The 16,108-nt window shown below is 32.7% G+C and overlaps 1 protein-coding gene across 1 annotated transcript; it reads left to right on the top strand.

The window, feature by feature from the left end:
* Positions 1 to 1,228: 1,228 nt before the first annotated feature.
* On the top strand, positions 1,229 to 15,369 carry LOC118205654 (solute carrier family 35 member F6-like). Its single transcript, XM_035377941.2, has 7 exons — positions 1,229 to 1,417; positions 4,699 to 4,768; positions 5,431 to 5,656; positions 5,745 to 5,924; positions 9,185 to 9,295; positions 11,574 to 11,732; positions 14,937 to 15,369. Exons 1-7 carry the CDS (start codon positions 1,341 to 1,343, stop codon positions 15,260 to 15,262), a joined length of 1,149 nt encoding a protein of 382 aa, XP_035233832.1. The 5' UTR covers positions 1,229 to 1,340; the 3' UTR covers positions 15,263 to 15,369.
* The last annotated feature ends 739 nt before the right edge of the window (positions 15,370 to 16,108 follow it).

Raw genomic sequence — 16,108 nt, forward strand, 5'->3', positions numbered from 1 at the left:
ATTTTGTATAATCAGTTATAAATAAAACGTTACATTGGCAAGTGGGGAATAAATGGGATATAATTTAAAAAAAAAGCGTGACAAATTGGTAGAAAAGAAAGATTGTGAATGAATAACGGATCTCATATTGAACACTTCTAGGTATGAACAGACATACAGATAAGTTTCTTTTATTATGGAAAAATTCTGAGACCCGTGTACTTAATGCTCTTTAAAGACTCTTTAAATGTATAATTTCTTTTGACAGAATTCGATTTTCGAAACAGCTGATATTCTTCTTATACATATATTCTTATACGTAAGTATGTGCAGCTAACCTGTAAACAAAGCTTGCAAGTACCTTTTTCAAAAAATGAAATATCATTTTCGGAAATTGCCAGGCGAATGGCTATAGAGATCATTAGCTTGATATACGGCATGAGGCAGCATTTTTTAGAGTTCGACTATTTGGCGCTTTGTTAACTGAGATGAAACCAGAAACGTTTATATATCGATCCATTTGGCTCAAATATAAACATGTTTTTTTTTATTTTTAGAACTTTTGCAATGACTTTATGCAGGTTTTTTTAGTACAAGGCTTACATTTGCAACCGAATTCATTTGTGTGATTATGGTAAAGCCTCGAGGGCTATTTGCCTCAGGAATGCCTTCGTGGAGGGAAACTGGCTCGAATACACGTTACATATGGGGAATACCCTTAGATTTGCAACAAACGTTCTAACAATTTAAAAAATGCTATTATATAACTCTGAAAAATCCTCATTTAGTCCTCTCTTCTATGAGTTAGGGCGAAAGAGGGGAAGTTTTTATTACTTATATATATCGTTTACAGCGTTTCTCATACTTGGAGAATTGCAGTATTTTTCACTTTTTAAAACATATTTCGAATTCATATGAAAAATAAGGCATGGAAAATATATTTAGACGCATTTTAATTAAAATTTCATTATTTTTACGATCCATTTAGCCTAACATAAAATACATTTTTAGCTTAAAAGATAAAATTTTTAATCGCTTCATAGATTCAGGGTATCGTTTTTCAATTATACTAAAACATCTGGAAGGATTTCAATGAAACTTCCATAGTTTATTTCATAGGCTTTTCTAGCGTCATTATTTGTCTGTCAGATACATTGGCGAGGATAAAACATTTTGGCGACTGAAAGCTGTTGAAGTTAGGGGTATCATTCGTAACATACTGAGGCAAGATTTTTACCAGAAGAACCGATTTGCAATCAGTATGAGAATGATTGTTAATATAGATTAAAATGTTAGTAAGATTCTTCTATTATCTTTAAGATAATAGTACAATAATTTAATTACAGAGAGATTAGTGCATAATGCCGTGGACAACATACGAAAGAAGTTTAGCATTATTAATGCTTGTCGCAGGTTCCATAAGTACTTTAGCCACGAAGTAAGAAAATAATATTTTCCTAATACACACTAGTCTTTGAAAACGTTAATGCATGTATTAAAGATTTCAAATTTTGATCTCAAGCTATTAAAATAACAAAAACGAAATAAAATCTTAATCATTTATAACTCTAATTTGATGTTTTTAGTATATAAATGAATTTCTTTCAAAAATAATTATATATTATATTTTAACGTTTAATTAAATAAATTGATTTAATACTGGTTTAATATTTGAAGCAAATAATTTTAAGTAATGTAATCAAAGCGGTACTGGTCAGTTTATTTTCAAGTGTTTTCTTCTATTTTTATTAAAGGATAAAAACTGGGGGCGGGGTTGGTGTGATAGATTTTGTGTCTGATAAGTTTATTTTTGACTGACACTATCAAGGTTATCGAATGTGGGAGGTTTCAAAGGAAGCTATTATATATTTTAACAACTGAAAGTGCTTTTAGGCATGTTTAGGGAAAGAATGATCCAACGTTCCCGAGAGAAAAACTAATGGTGACTGATAATTGATTAATTTAATAATTTAGAATAAAAATCCTGATCTTTAATGCAAATTTTCATAGCTACCTTTCTTTAATGCTTATTAAACCACAATGTCATAAGTATTTCCCAAGAATTACAATATAGTGTAAGATCATAACACATTGAAGTACGAAAAAAAAAAAAAAAAAAAAAAAAAGAGAGAGAGATTTGAAACCAAAACTTATGAAGAATAAAGACAATTTTGAAGCAAACAGAATGAAGTGGTAAGATACCAGTGACTATTTTAAATAAGAGAAAATATTTTGGAAAACATTGATTATAATTAAATTTGAAAAATCTCTTTCAGTAGCTGCTGCTTAGTAACCGAATTTCTAAGTAAGAAGAAGCATTTTATATGGAAGCCCATATAGTACAAGGAAAGAACAGTTTTAGTTTAGAAAAATGCAAGACGTTCACGCGAAGAGAAATTCACATAAAAATTGTTTTCATCCGTAAAATATATAAAATTGAATTCGTTGTGTGTTATTAAAAACTATGAAAAGAAGGAAAATTAGATTCTGAGTTAATTTCAGGAATAGAGACTAAATTAATGTTTCAGAAATCTATTTGAAACAGAGATACGTATATTAAATTCAAGGCTGATGAATTACATCTTAAATAACCATTTTGGTAATTAAAAAGAGCAAAAGTAAAATCAACATGATAGTTTCATAAGACATTTTACTGCTTCTTTCTAATTTAAACAAAAACTGACATTGATTTGACATGTAAAGATAACATTGAGGAATGGCGTATTTTTTGGGGCCATGATTAAAATCTCAAATGATTTCTTACGACATAAATATAGAATAATGTAAATATTTGGCGGTACATACAATGATCAAAAGCCAAAAGTTATACAGGAACTGAGTACTTCAAGTTCATAGTATCTTAAGAATATCTTTGCAGCCGAGTTTTTAAGAATTCTGTGGTTTTACGAGACCACATTTGCTCATGACACTATTATCTGCTTTGGAAGATAACACTGTCCGGAATCGTATTGTCTGCCCCGTACAGTTATCTCTTCTTTCGAATTAAAGTTGGAAATAAACGATATACAGTACAAAATCTTTAATCCGGACTCGTCGGGACTTCGGCGATTCCAGATTAGGGGTTTTTTCCGGATTATATATCATCAATTTTAATCTGGTAAGATGGCATGCAGAAATTATAAAATTAGAAATATGAAACCGTAATTTATGAAATAAAGAGCAATTATGATCTAAAAGGTAACAAAATTTAAAAAAAAAAAAAAAAAAAAAAAAAAAAAAAACTTAATATTTATTTGTTTATTTTATTAAATATTTCTTTCAATGTAAGTTTTTTAAGTTGCTTCGTTTTATGTGCTAATCCTTTCTCTTTAATTCTATAAATTCTCGCTCAGTTACAAAGTTCCGCTGTTTAAGTCCTGTAATTGCTGTGTCGAGAATACCGACTAATTAGTCAATCGAAATTTTTTCGTTTTCACTAACCTCTCTGTAACTTTCTTCATGCCTTTATCCATTTTTTGCAGCAATTCCACTTTTTGTTTGATGGACATCGAAATATGCTTTCACTTTGTAGATCTTTTGGCAGCTCCAGAATCAGAAACTCTTTTCGACATAATCGAAAGTTCAAGCGTACTTTTTATAAAATTGCTCTAAGAGTCTTCAAAAAATAATAAGCCGGATCCAGTTAGAAGATTAAGGAACAACGCAATCTGCAACATTAACTGAAATAGAAAATTAGATAATTTTAGCCTAGCTTATACCGTCCGTTATACATTAAACGCGCATGTGTAAACGTATTATGCGCATGTTTAAACGCATTATGCGCAGGAAGTTTGTAGCTTTGAGGTCCGGATTATAGATCATTCCGAATTACGGACGTCCGTATTAAAGACTTTATACTGTACTAGTTTTAATTTAATGTTGTTAAGGATTAAGCAGTAGATATCCCCCCCCGTGTTAAAAAAAGTACCGAAATTTAACACTTCTTTAACAGAGACAACAATTTTGAAAATGGAAAGTTTAGAAGCCTGTGGAAAATTTGCGTTCATTTTTTTAAAATATTCTAATTGACTAAAATTATTAATATCATAATTAAACGAAATTAGCAAAATTTTATTTTTATTTTAATCTTCGATTGAAATGACATTTGAAATAGTATTTGCTACAATATTAACACTTTTATGGGCAGATTTTCATCAAAAGAAAGGAGAAAACTGGGAAATGAATATTTGGAAATCAAGTCAGTATAGCATTGCTTATTGCCCATCTGATGTCTCTCTATCTATCTGTATATATATGTACTAATATTTCGTTACAACTATTATTGATTTTCTAAGAATGCCTACCAGGAAAGCATATTTTTTAGACTTGCTAAAAACTTTCTGAAACACAAATCAGAAGTTATTATTTTCTTTATTTATTTTTTGTTTTGCTATTCAAAAACGTACTCACGCACTGGATTTGCATTGAACAGTAAAAGTTTCTCATTATACCAAAGCAAGCAGTTTCCTTAGGAACTGAGGAAAGCAGCACTTTCAAAGGGATGATTCATTGCAACATGCTGATGCCACTATTAACTGCTTTAATAAATTTTTAAATGAGCTTTTTTTTTTTTTTTTTTTTTTTTTTTTTTCTATCCTTAAGGCGAATAAACATTAAACATTTAAGTATTTTGGAAATTATCTTACGTTTTTTGTTCATAAAATTCCCTTTAAAGTATAATGGAAAATTTTTCTTAAGATTTTTCTCTTCCATTATTAGATGGGATGATAGGCTTTCCTCTGTGAATAGAGCTGGAGATCTTGCAAAATTTAATCATTCATTCTTACAGGTAAATGTTTACCCTTAAAGTGCAAAGAAATATTTATTCTTACAGTTGTTTATGTTTAGTTCTTATCAACATATTTGTAATAAATAAGGTAAGCTAATCCTACATAAGATCAAAGTTAAAGTCTTACCAAAGTCTTACTTTGAGATTAATTCAGAATTAAAAACAATTTATTCAATTTTTTTCAAATTTTTCTCTTTTATTTTGTATATTTTTGAAGATATACAAAAGTAGTCAAACCTTCCGTCGGTGGACACTCATGGGAATTGATAGTTCGTTGTATATGTTTCATTAATTCAGTAATGAATTAGTGTTCGGTAAATTGAGAGTACGCTAGTTTCTTGCTTCGAAGATATGGGAATTGAGGAACCTCTAAACGGAGTGTCCGTTGATGGAGATGCCTGCGTGATTTAATTTCAAAATTGCATTTAAATTTGATTCCTTTTTTTTATCTCGAAACATATTGTAATAAATCCTTATTGTCTTTGGTTCATTGTTATTCTAGGTATATTCGTCCCAGACTTTATTGCATTTGAAAGATTTAATATTCTTTCTGACATTGATAGCAAAACTGTACACATATTTTAAAAAGAGGAGATGATTCATTATAAACTATTCTGAAATGTTAACTGAAATAAGTTAAAATATATTTTAAACGTTTTTAGGCTGCTGGAATGTTTTTGGGCGAATTATCATGCCTCATTGCTTTTAAGATTTTCTTGTGCATGCAGAGGAAAAAAAAGGAAAACCCTGAAGGAGTGCCGAGTATACATTCTCAAAGATTCAATCCTATGATCTTTCTTCTGCCTGCTTTATGTGACGTGACAGCAACGTCTATTATGAATGTTGGACTCACCTTCATACACGCTTCAAGCTACCAAATGTTGCGAAGTAATTTCATTTTATAAATGCCTTTTTGTATTTCGCTGTATTCATATTATTTTTGCATTTATTACACCTTACTATTCATTTATTTTAGGTGCCGTAATTGTGTTCACTGGACTATTATCGGTAGCATTTTTAGAAAGACATCTGAGAGTTTGTGAATGGGTAGGAATATTTATCGTTATTTTCGGCTTGCTTTGTGTTGGTATATCTGATGATTTTAGCTCCAATCCAGGCTCAGAGCACAATGCTAGCTTAAATGGCATAATAACAGGCAAGTATACTTTTAATTCATATTTTTTGTAAATACTTAATATAATCATACGATTTGCGATATTATAAAATATTTATTTCATTCTTAATCTCTCTATTACAAATTGTTAGATTCCTGTATATCGCATTCTTATAAGAAATCCAGAGTCATCGTATTAAGGATTATGCTTGTATAATCCTTTCTATTCTAATGACAGTATTATGTAAAAGTTTTGCTTGATGCTGATAAAAATATTACTAATGCCTTGTGTGCTTTTGTAATAGCAGGAGTCAGCACCATTAAGTAGGAAGATGTAGCTGATATAAAAACTAGGTTAGGAAAAATTGCTGAGCCATACTCTTGAGTTCAAAGCTACGTGCAATGTACTAAACCAGCGGTCTCAATGCAGTCATCTGGATCACATGTGGCGTCCATATCAGGACCACATGTGGCGCCAAAGCAATTTTATGCGGCCCGCGAAGATATATCGGCTATAGATTTGTTGTGTTTAATTCGTGTTTAGATTATTTTCATTTCCATTAAGAACGAGCACGAATAACGCAAAAGAAAATTTTTATATAGAGCTAATTAATTGACCCTATGCTATAAATCTTATTCAAAGATTTGAAGATGCAGATTTTAGGAACTTTGCTTGTACTTGTCAAAAATAAAAAAAATAAATTAGCAAAATAATGAATTTTAGCACTAAGAATAATCGCTTTGCTTGAAAATACGTTTACATGTGAGCAGCTTTTTTTCACAGTTGAAAATTAATAATAAAAGAATTAATTCACTAATGAACTTCTATAAATCTGTGATTAAAATAATTTTTAGTAATTTAATTAAATTAATCTCAAAATGACGCAGTGCCAAAAGAGATTATTGTTTTTAGAAGAAGTAGGTAGGGAAATTAAGTAGTAGAGAAGGGAAGTTAATTTACGCTGCTAATTTAAATTTTATCTTTTATATACTCTTTATTTTTCTTATATATATATACATTCACACTGTTACCCGACTCGGTGAACTCAGAATTTTAAATTCTTATATGTTGGTAAACTATGCATCCCTAATACGTTGGTAAAGTGTGAATTTTTTGCTTTAAAAGTGATTAAATATTGTTGTACTTATGTTTCGGTTAAGGCTTTTATGCCTTTAGTTTATCTGCATGCAATAGTTGTAGAATTACCAACAATTTAAAAGTTTAAAAAGCGCTAGGTCTAACGTGGCTGCCATTCGTTTACATACGGAACTCTTAGCAGAACAGTAAATTGTGTGAAACTGTTGGTAAAATAGATGGTACATCAACCTGAGTGTCTTTTTACCCAGTGCAGAAGCTAATTTTAAATTTTGTGAAAAATTTTTGAAATAACTTTAAAATTTGTCTTTCTACCCGTTGTTCATTTCGCTTAGAAATTCTAACTTTAGATGTAAAAATTCTTTTTTAAGCTGTTTTATCTGTATTTGATGTTTTATTTTTTTTCCGGAATTTTACAATTTTTAATGAAGATTGAATTTTACGTATTTTTGCCTTGCAGTGAAGTACGAAGAACTGAACTGATTCGATGAGAAATATATCTGTAATGAAATTCGAGGGAATAAATTTAAATTATGTGCAGCAAAAATGTGTATAATTTAATACGCCGTACAAGGAAGTCACGTGGTGTCCACATATAAGATTATTTTATTTTAGATTTAAAAAAAAATATTGTAGTTAATTTGCTTACAACTAATAACTATTAGTATAATAATTATATATTATGCGATAAAAATTAGGGACAAATCGAATAACCTTGAACACAGAATTATTGAACGCAGGCATGTATTCAGGTACGCTTGAGAGCAAGTCTGCGTTGAACCTTGAATTTGCTTCTTGAATTGAGGAACGCAGTTCATTAAAAGAAACGGATTGTTTCATTCAGTGGTCCTTTTATCAGCAATATTCATTCGAATTCCCTTACATTGTAAATTGTTTCATTATGCCAGTTAGGGAAATCTGTCAATATTTTTAAGAATAAACGGAGCAGTACGTTTTCTAGAAAATTATTCAAACTAATTCTCGAATCGTCTCGATACTTCTGTTTATAAGATAGGCAATGTTTCTAGCAGTATCTAAAATTTGTATAATGGCATGTTGACTTTTGGATGTTTCAGGTAACTCATGTTATGGTAACATATTTTGCTTTAATTACAAACTTTTAATATTAAGAGGTTTTTCTCTCCTCATTTTTTTTCTTCTTCCTTTTTTCTTTTCATGCTTTTATTTGAAGGATTTAAGGACTTCGAGAATCTTTCAGTATTTGGATTCCGATTTGGGTTCATTCGTTTCTAATAAATAGAATATACAACTGATTATACTTTTAATTTTTTGTTCAAGGTTGCGAAAAAAGTTTGATTGAAAGAATGAAACATGAAAATATTAATTTCGAAAAATGATTTAATTTTATTGCTGTGTAGAGTCATTAGGTTATTTTGGAAGCAGGAGACGTGCAAAATAAACAATGCCTTCGCCGAGACTCCAATCTGGACTTCTCGAATACGCGCCGAGTGTGCTAACCATTACACCACGGAGCCATGCCAGAAGGATGGAGAAATACCTTATATACATCCGCTTTTAAAGGGCGACTTGGTATCAAGAAATCCAATCACAAAATCCTGGTTTGAAAGATCGTTATCCACTACCTTTTAATTCGGGCGCCACTATAGAGTCATTAGGATATTTTTGAAACCGGAGACGTGAAAAATCAGAAGTGCCTTCATCGGGGCTCGAATTTGGACCTCTCGAATACGCGCCGAGTGTGCTAACTGTTACACCACGAAGGCATGTCGGAAGGAGGGAGAAATATCTTATAGCTATAAAATCATTTATATATTTTAATCCCGCCCTTCTATTAACTGTAAACCGCAAGAAGTCACATATGTTAGTTTGCGGATGAATGGTAAACATTTTGTTTGTTATATTCTGTCTACGTGCTGCTGGAGTTATGTTTAAATACACAATGCATATTAATAACAATAGGTCATTGGCTTTTGATAAATTTCTGTACTTCAGCAGCACACAAATAAAATTTCCTTAGGATTTAAAAGATATAATATGATTGTAGATATTATCTAAAATACTTCTTTTTATGGCATGGTGTAATCTTCTGAGTTATAGAATAAAGCAGGCTCATTAATAAAAACTAAATTTGCTTTTGATTTAATGTGTTCTAAAAGTGATCATAAAAAAAGTGATCTAAAAGTTCTAAAGTTCTAAAAGTGTGATATTTGTGTCTTTCGTTTAGGTGACCTTCTGATTGTATTGGCACAAATTATTGTTGCGACTCAAATGGTTTTAGAGGAAAAATTTGTAACAAAATACGACATTTCTGCATTAGAGAGTATTGGATGGGAAGGTTGGTGTGTATATTTGCTTTGATTTTCTTCAATTTTTTTTTTTTTTTTTTTTTTTTTTTTACATTCAGCAGTAACACACAAAAGCCTCTGATTTTTAAACGGTAATACTTTTTCAATCCCTATTCATTATATCATCGTATAATTACACGATTTCGACAATAGTTGTGAGCCACAAAAGCGTTTTAAGTTAGAGTTAAAAGTGCTTATTTTTAAATTTAAAAATTAGCTTCAAAATACGATTGGTATAAAACAATTATTTTGCTAACTGAAAATTTTGTTGTAAAGAGACTCTGAAAAAATTAACCAAATGTTTATTCGGGACACACGTGTGACGTAGCACATGACGTTAGTAACCTCCTTTATTTATTATAACGGATAGTGCGTACAACGAACGATTCATAAAAATGACCTGTTAGATATCTTATAGAGATTGACAGCTAAATAAATTTTTAATCATACAAGTTACATATATTACTAAAATTAAACTCATGTAAATGCTACTATTGCTTTCAAATTGCTCAGTTGGCTAAGTAGCCGCTGTTTAAATTAAGAAGTTAAGGATCTTTTGCTCCTCCGAAGGGCAGTAGTCTGAAAAGTGGCTGTTTAAGGCCCACTTGAAGATTTTATAAATATTGAAAAAGGAGAGCATTCAGCAGAGCACATGGACGATAAATGCCTTGAATGAAATGAAATTGAAATGAGTAAAACTATAGAAACTGTTCTGAATTTCGGAGCAAGAAAAGTGAAAATGAGCTATGCCTTTTCTATTTGAATCGTGCACCAAACTGATACAGTGGTTAGCGTCGCTGACTTCCGTGCCGAGCGGCCCGGGTTCGAATCCCGGAGAGCGTATGGTTGTTTGTAAATATATGGTATCTGTGCGGCATGGGGCACTTTAAATATACGGCTAGCCAAAACTCCTCTCGAGAGGTTGGTGGTAAAGGCTATTGCCAACGACAGGAGTAATATTGGGCTCCTTATTACAAGGAATTTCGAGGGCTTGGGCTGACTATGCGTCAGACAAGTGAGCATTAGTCAACACCAATTTGAATCGAGGATTTTCCAGTTGCTGGTTGGATGTACTAACCACTCATACACCACATCATTCAGGATAAAATGGTATATTTCCTTATGAAGTAACGTAAAGTAATGGCCTAAAAATGAATGACTCTGGAAATTTCTAACGTTCAAAAACGATTTTTACTAGATAATATTATTTCACTGCACTGAATGTATATTGCAATGCAATCGTTTCCAGCTTCGCGCTTTGATATATATATATATTTACTTAAAAATATTAATAAATGATCATAAAAGGAAAATAAAACAGTCTTAAAATAAAAATAATATTTATTGCATATGAAGCTTTTGGTATACACGAATTAATTAAGGTTTTTTTTTTCTTTTTTTCGAGAGAGTTATTAAAAGATAACTGCTTATTTTATCGGTGTTTATGGAACTCGTAGATTAAAAAGACTAGGGTAAAATACTATGCCTGTATGCAATTTACATGATTAATCTGTTTTTAAACTATAACACCATACTTAAGGAGGTATATATTATGATTAACTAATAATTAGAAAATAATGTTAGATAGTAATAACTCATAAGATGTGCATCAAGATTTGTTTGCTTCGATACAAACAGACAAATAGTGGCAGAAAACATATCGAATTCTTTTTTAAAAAATTAAAGATTTTCACTTTATTAAGATCACGCAGAAAATTTCGTTTGGTATGTTTTCTTACACAAATATAAAAAATATTATAGATTTTAAGATTTAAATGTATCAATTTGAACGTTATGATCACGATTCACGATTCTCTTTTATTCACGAGTTGGGAGAGCATCAATTTAATCGAGAATATACGAGTATGTCAAGAGTCAATATATGCATTTTCACGTAAAGACTCAACTCGATAATAAGAACTTCCAGTTGAAAGACAGAAATATTTAATGAAGTGCCTATGTACATTATTCAAAACACGAAATTTTCCCCATCATAGGGCCAAGATTAGTTTTATCAAGAACAATTATTATAATTACTGATTACCGCTATGTGGCCAAGAACAGATCGTTTCAAGAGTCACACTCAAGACAAACTAAAGAGTTATTACATTCTTTCTCTGCCGCCGCCTGTCATGTGACCTAGTCGGCGACAGACGATAAATAATAAAAGAAAAATTGACTCCATCGGACAGAAAAAGGAAGAATTTCAACAAAATATAAAATTGTAAATTTAAACATGATAAAAAAATTTCTTTTCATATTTTACAGGTTTGTTTGCTTTCGCTATCGTATCAGTACTATTGGTGCCTATGTATTACATTAAAGTTGGAAAAAGTATCTTTAATAATCCTTATGGAAGAATGGAAGACGCCCTAGATGGCTTTATTCAGATGTCAAATAGCTGGCAAGTAACTCTGGCTTTTACAGGTGAGAAATTATATTTTAATTCTTTTACAGGGTATCTTTTAATACACATATGTCCGGTCTCGCATTTTCTAAATTATTAAATAGGAATATATTGTTTTCGTTGCTTCCGTTTAAACTACGTGAAAAGGTTCAGATAAGGGTTTTCCACGCTTTACAAAAGTAGAATTCTTGCTTCTGGGAAACATTTCGTAAGTCGAAATAGTGTAAAGCAAAAAGCAATTACCACTAATTTACGTGCAAAAGTCTTTGAGCTTTCCAAGCCCTTCCTTCCAGAAATTCTTTGAACTCATAGGAATAAAAAATAGACCATAGTTTGATTGTAAAATACTACACTTTAATTCTAAATTATGCACTAATATATCTTTTGCAAAGAGTCCTTACAGGATTTCACAGTTTTTGATTCTTCGGGGAAAGCGATAGAACGCCGAAATAAATTCTTTTCCCGAGCTCGAAATTTACATTACTAAGGAGGGCCTTGATAGAAGATACGATAGAGAGGAACACAAAAACCTCTGCGGTGGAAGGAAAAAAAATGGGTCTTATTTATTACCTCATCGCTACTTCCATAAGATCACCGTATCTACAGTTTCGATGCCTCTTTGACTGTATGCAAAGCTGAAATTTTATCGTACTCTTCCCTGTTGCGACAGGTTTGAAATTAAGATAGTATTACTTATAGTATACCCCTTGCCTTACAGTTTTTCGTAGGCAGTTAAAACATGTTGTAAAAATTGAATTAAATTCATATGCTGTATAAGTCACACGTTTTGCAGTCACTGCATAAAACTATAAAGAATTATTTCCTTCCATAGTGCGTGCTCTTGTGGTGTAACTTGTAGCACACAGAGCTACCTTTCGGAAGATCCATGGTTGGACCTCGAAGAGGGTATAACAGAATTGTTGTGTTCCCTATTTTGAAAAAACTAATAGTTCTACACACACACACAAACACTCAAAAAAAAAAAAAAAAAAAAAAAAAAGAGAGAGAGAGAGAGAGGAAAAAAGAGAGGAAAAAGGGGAAAAAAAAAAAAGAACTGAATTATATATATATATATTCATTTTCGTAAAAGGGAAATACTATTACACGATATGTCAGCATTCTCAATGCCTGCCTAGAAAATAACTACTTTCCCGAAAAATGGAAAAAGGCTAAAGTCATTCTTCTACATTCTTCTTCAAAGCCGGGAAAAGATGCCACCAAACCGGAAGGATACCGTCCGATAAGTCTACTCCCAGGACTTGGTAAGATTTTCGAACGGGTCATTTATAAAAGAATTGAACCGCATATGGATAAGCTCCCAATGGAACAATTTGGCTTCCGTAAAAATCTCTCCACGACAAAACAACTTGTTCGTCTGTGTGAATTTATTGGATCTGCTTTATTTAGACATCAAAGCGTCGCCTTACTCATGCTAGACGTGGCGAAAGCTTTCGACCGCGTCTGGCATGAGGGGCTCATTTTCAAGCTCATCACACTTGATTTCAGTAGAGACCTCATCTTACTGATTAACTCTTTCATACGAAACCGCAAATTCTTTGTAAACTTTGGTTATGAACACTCTGAGACCAAATATCTGAAAGCCGGGGTAGCTCAAGGATCTATTCTTGGCCCAATTCTGTATCTCTTTTATGTTTATGACTTACCCAATAGTTCTGATCTCAATACGTACCTCGGATGTTATGCAGATGACACCGCCCTTGCCGTGAAGTCACATAATCAAGATCATGCACTGACAAAACTTCAAGAAAAAATTCCAGCCATAGAAGAATGGTGCACTAAATGGAGAATTGCAATTAACGGACAAAAATCCCAATTGATTATCATTGGTAAGAGACATTCCCGAATCCCTTTAGACAAAAAAATTAATATCTTTAATGAAGAAGTGCCACTTGTTAAAAAGGCTACTTATCTTGGTATAGTTTTGAATCACAGATTCACCTGGAAAGACCACATTCACAGCATTAAATGGAAGACCTCCTATACTATCAATAATCTCCTCCCTCTAATAGGTAAAAACTCTAGACTTGATCTCAAAAGGAAACGTCACATCTATACTGCAATCATCCGACCAATTTTCTGTTACGCATCACCTGCCTGGACGACCTACACTCAAAGCGACATGAAAAAACTCCAAATTACGCAAAACAAACTTCTCAGAATAATTACTAATGCGCACTTTTACGTTTCAAATGAGACCTTACATAGAGACCTACGTATTGACAGAGTTGAAGAGTTTCTTCATAAAATTAATAGAAAATTCTTTGAAAAAGCAAAAAATTGTCCTCATATGAAACACTTCAAAGTGTTTGATTATCAGATTTTTGCAGAAGACGCACGTATTCGACCACTTGCGGCCTTCACCGCTCGAGATTCGAACTTTCCTACGTAACTTTTCACGAGTGCAACGTCGCTGTATATATGTATATAGACTTTTGCCATATTTTATTTTACTCTTTTCTTTTATTTGTATGTATTTTTTCATTCTAATAAATTGTATATGCTTCTGCTTTTTAGTATTACCTTATCATGACATGTACCTATCATGAACAACAGAACAAGTCTGATTTTCACCCTGTTTTGCCTCTCCTGGTTCTGAGCTTCGTCTGTGTGTTTTAATAGACTTGTGATGTCATGCTGTCACCCCCTCTTCGCACTACTGATGCCTCCTTTCAATTGTCACTGCTTTCTACCGTCATGCGCCCTTTGGGCATATGTATCATGAGCCGGAAACATTGCGTAAAAGCAGCAATATGCCGGCAATATCGATAATGATGATGATGATGAAAAGGGAAATCTTCACATTTCTTTCGCTTATCGAAAGGTACTCATTTAGATGCTTAATAAAAGCGAAATTTCATAAAACGAGGACTTATTAAATTACGGCAAAGACGGTCTATTTCTTTAAGGGAAAGGATGCTTGATGCTTTCGTGAAGGGTTTGTCTTCTTAAGGGAGATTCGCTCGCATTCATGTTGCATATGAGAGAAACCCTGCGCACTTTGCACTTTATGGATTATATAGTATAAGAAAAACGCATTTTACTATATATATATTGCGCAAGGTTTGCTTTATGTTAATGATTTCCAAAATCCAATGCTCATTTTAGATATTTGCAGTTTGTAATTTAATTCTAGTAAGTACTAACTTTTTATATTACTTAAACATAAAGTTATTGGTTTAAATTTCTTCTATTTTTCCCCTTAGGAACTATTATAGGTACTGGCATCGGTAATTTTGCTGGATTAAGTATAACCAAGGAACTGAGTGCTACAACCCGAATGGTTTTGGATAGTGCTAGAGCATTTGTTGTATGGATATTCTGTCTGTTTTTCACATGGCAAGAGTTCCATTATTTGCAGTTAGTTGGATTTCTCTTACTTTTTATTGGAATGTGCCTCTATAATGATGTCATTATTCAACCAATCTGTCACAGGGTATTTCGTCAAATGCACTACTACAGAGGCAAAACAAGCTCCTGCGATGATGAATCGACAAGCCCGTTGACTGAGCCATTATCTATAAACTCTTGAGGTTTCTTGGAAATATTAGTTTAGATCCACAAGGTGTTCGAAAATAATTTTGGGATTTTATATTAATTTATGTGATAATAAATTTTACATAAAATATTCTGAACTTTTCTAGTGCAGGTATTGATTTATATACACTGGTGTGCAAAAATTAAGGACGAGACGGTTTTTTCAATATAACTTTGTACAAAAGCTTTCCAAATCAACACATTTAATACCGTAAGATCCCCAATACGTAAGGACATGAGTAATGTAAGCAACACTTACTAAAAGAGAAATCAGAGGGATAAAAAGAAGCTTTATTGAAAAAGTAGCATGGAGCGCAATGCAACTGAGGGCCGAAACATCCCTGTGATGGGTGTCCAGCAAGAAACATCCGGTCTTTAATAGGGGATATGATCTTCCCTGACTGCTAGGCAGGTTTCATAGCGTCTGCCCATGCTGAGAATGAGGGTGTCAATGAGTTGTAGAGGCATTGCTGCCCATTCGTCTTGCAGCGCCAATCGAAGCTCCGGAATCGTTACTGGTGGTAAGGTACGAGCTGCCAAGCGTCTGCCTAGAAAATCCCATACATGCTCGATGGGATTGAGGTCCGGAGATCGTGCCGGCCAATCCATACGTTCAATATCCTCACTCTCTAAGAGCTGTTCGGCAGCTACTGTGCGATGACATGGTGCATTGTCGTCCATGAAAAGGAACTGCGGACCCATAGCGCCTCTAAAAAGACGCACATATGGACGAAGAATCTCGTTACAATAACGGGTCCCGTTGACTGAATCTGCGTCGAAGATGTGAAGGTCTGTACGACTACCAAGCATGATGCCTCCCCAAACGAGAACACCGCCACCT

Source organism: Stegodyphus dumicola, chromosome 2, assembly GCF_044657685.1.
Source record: "Stegodyphus dumicola isolate Sdum_Otavi_A_Nest chromosome 2, ASM4465768v1".
NCBI classification, from domain to species: Eukaryota; Metazoa; Arthropoda; class Arachnida; order Araneae; family Eresidae; genus Stegodyphus; species Stegodyphus dumicola.

What these genes read in the sequence shown, in the direction of transcription:
- LOC118205654 (XM_035377941.2), top strand. Translation starts at nt 1,341, where the DNA reads ATGCCGTGGACAACATACGAAAGAAGTTTAGCATTATTAATGCTTGTC. An exon ending in CTTAAATGGCATAATAACAG is followed by an intron (nt 5,925 to 9,184) that starts GCAAGTATACTT and finishes TCTTTCGTTTAG; the next exon opens with GTGACCTTCTGATTGTATTG. An exon ending in AGTAACTCTGGCTTTTACAG is followed by an intron (nt 11,733 to 14,936) that starts GTGAGAAATTAT and finishes TTTTCCCCTTAG; the next exon opens with GAACTATTATAGGTACTGGC.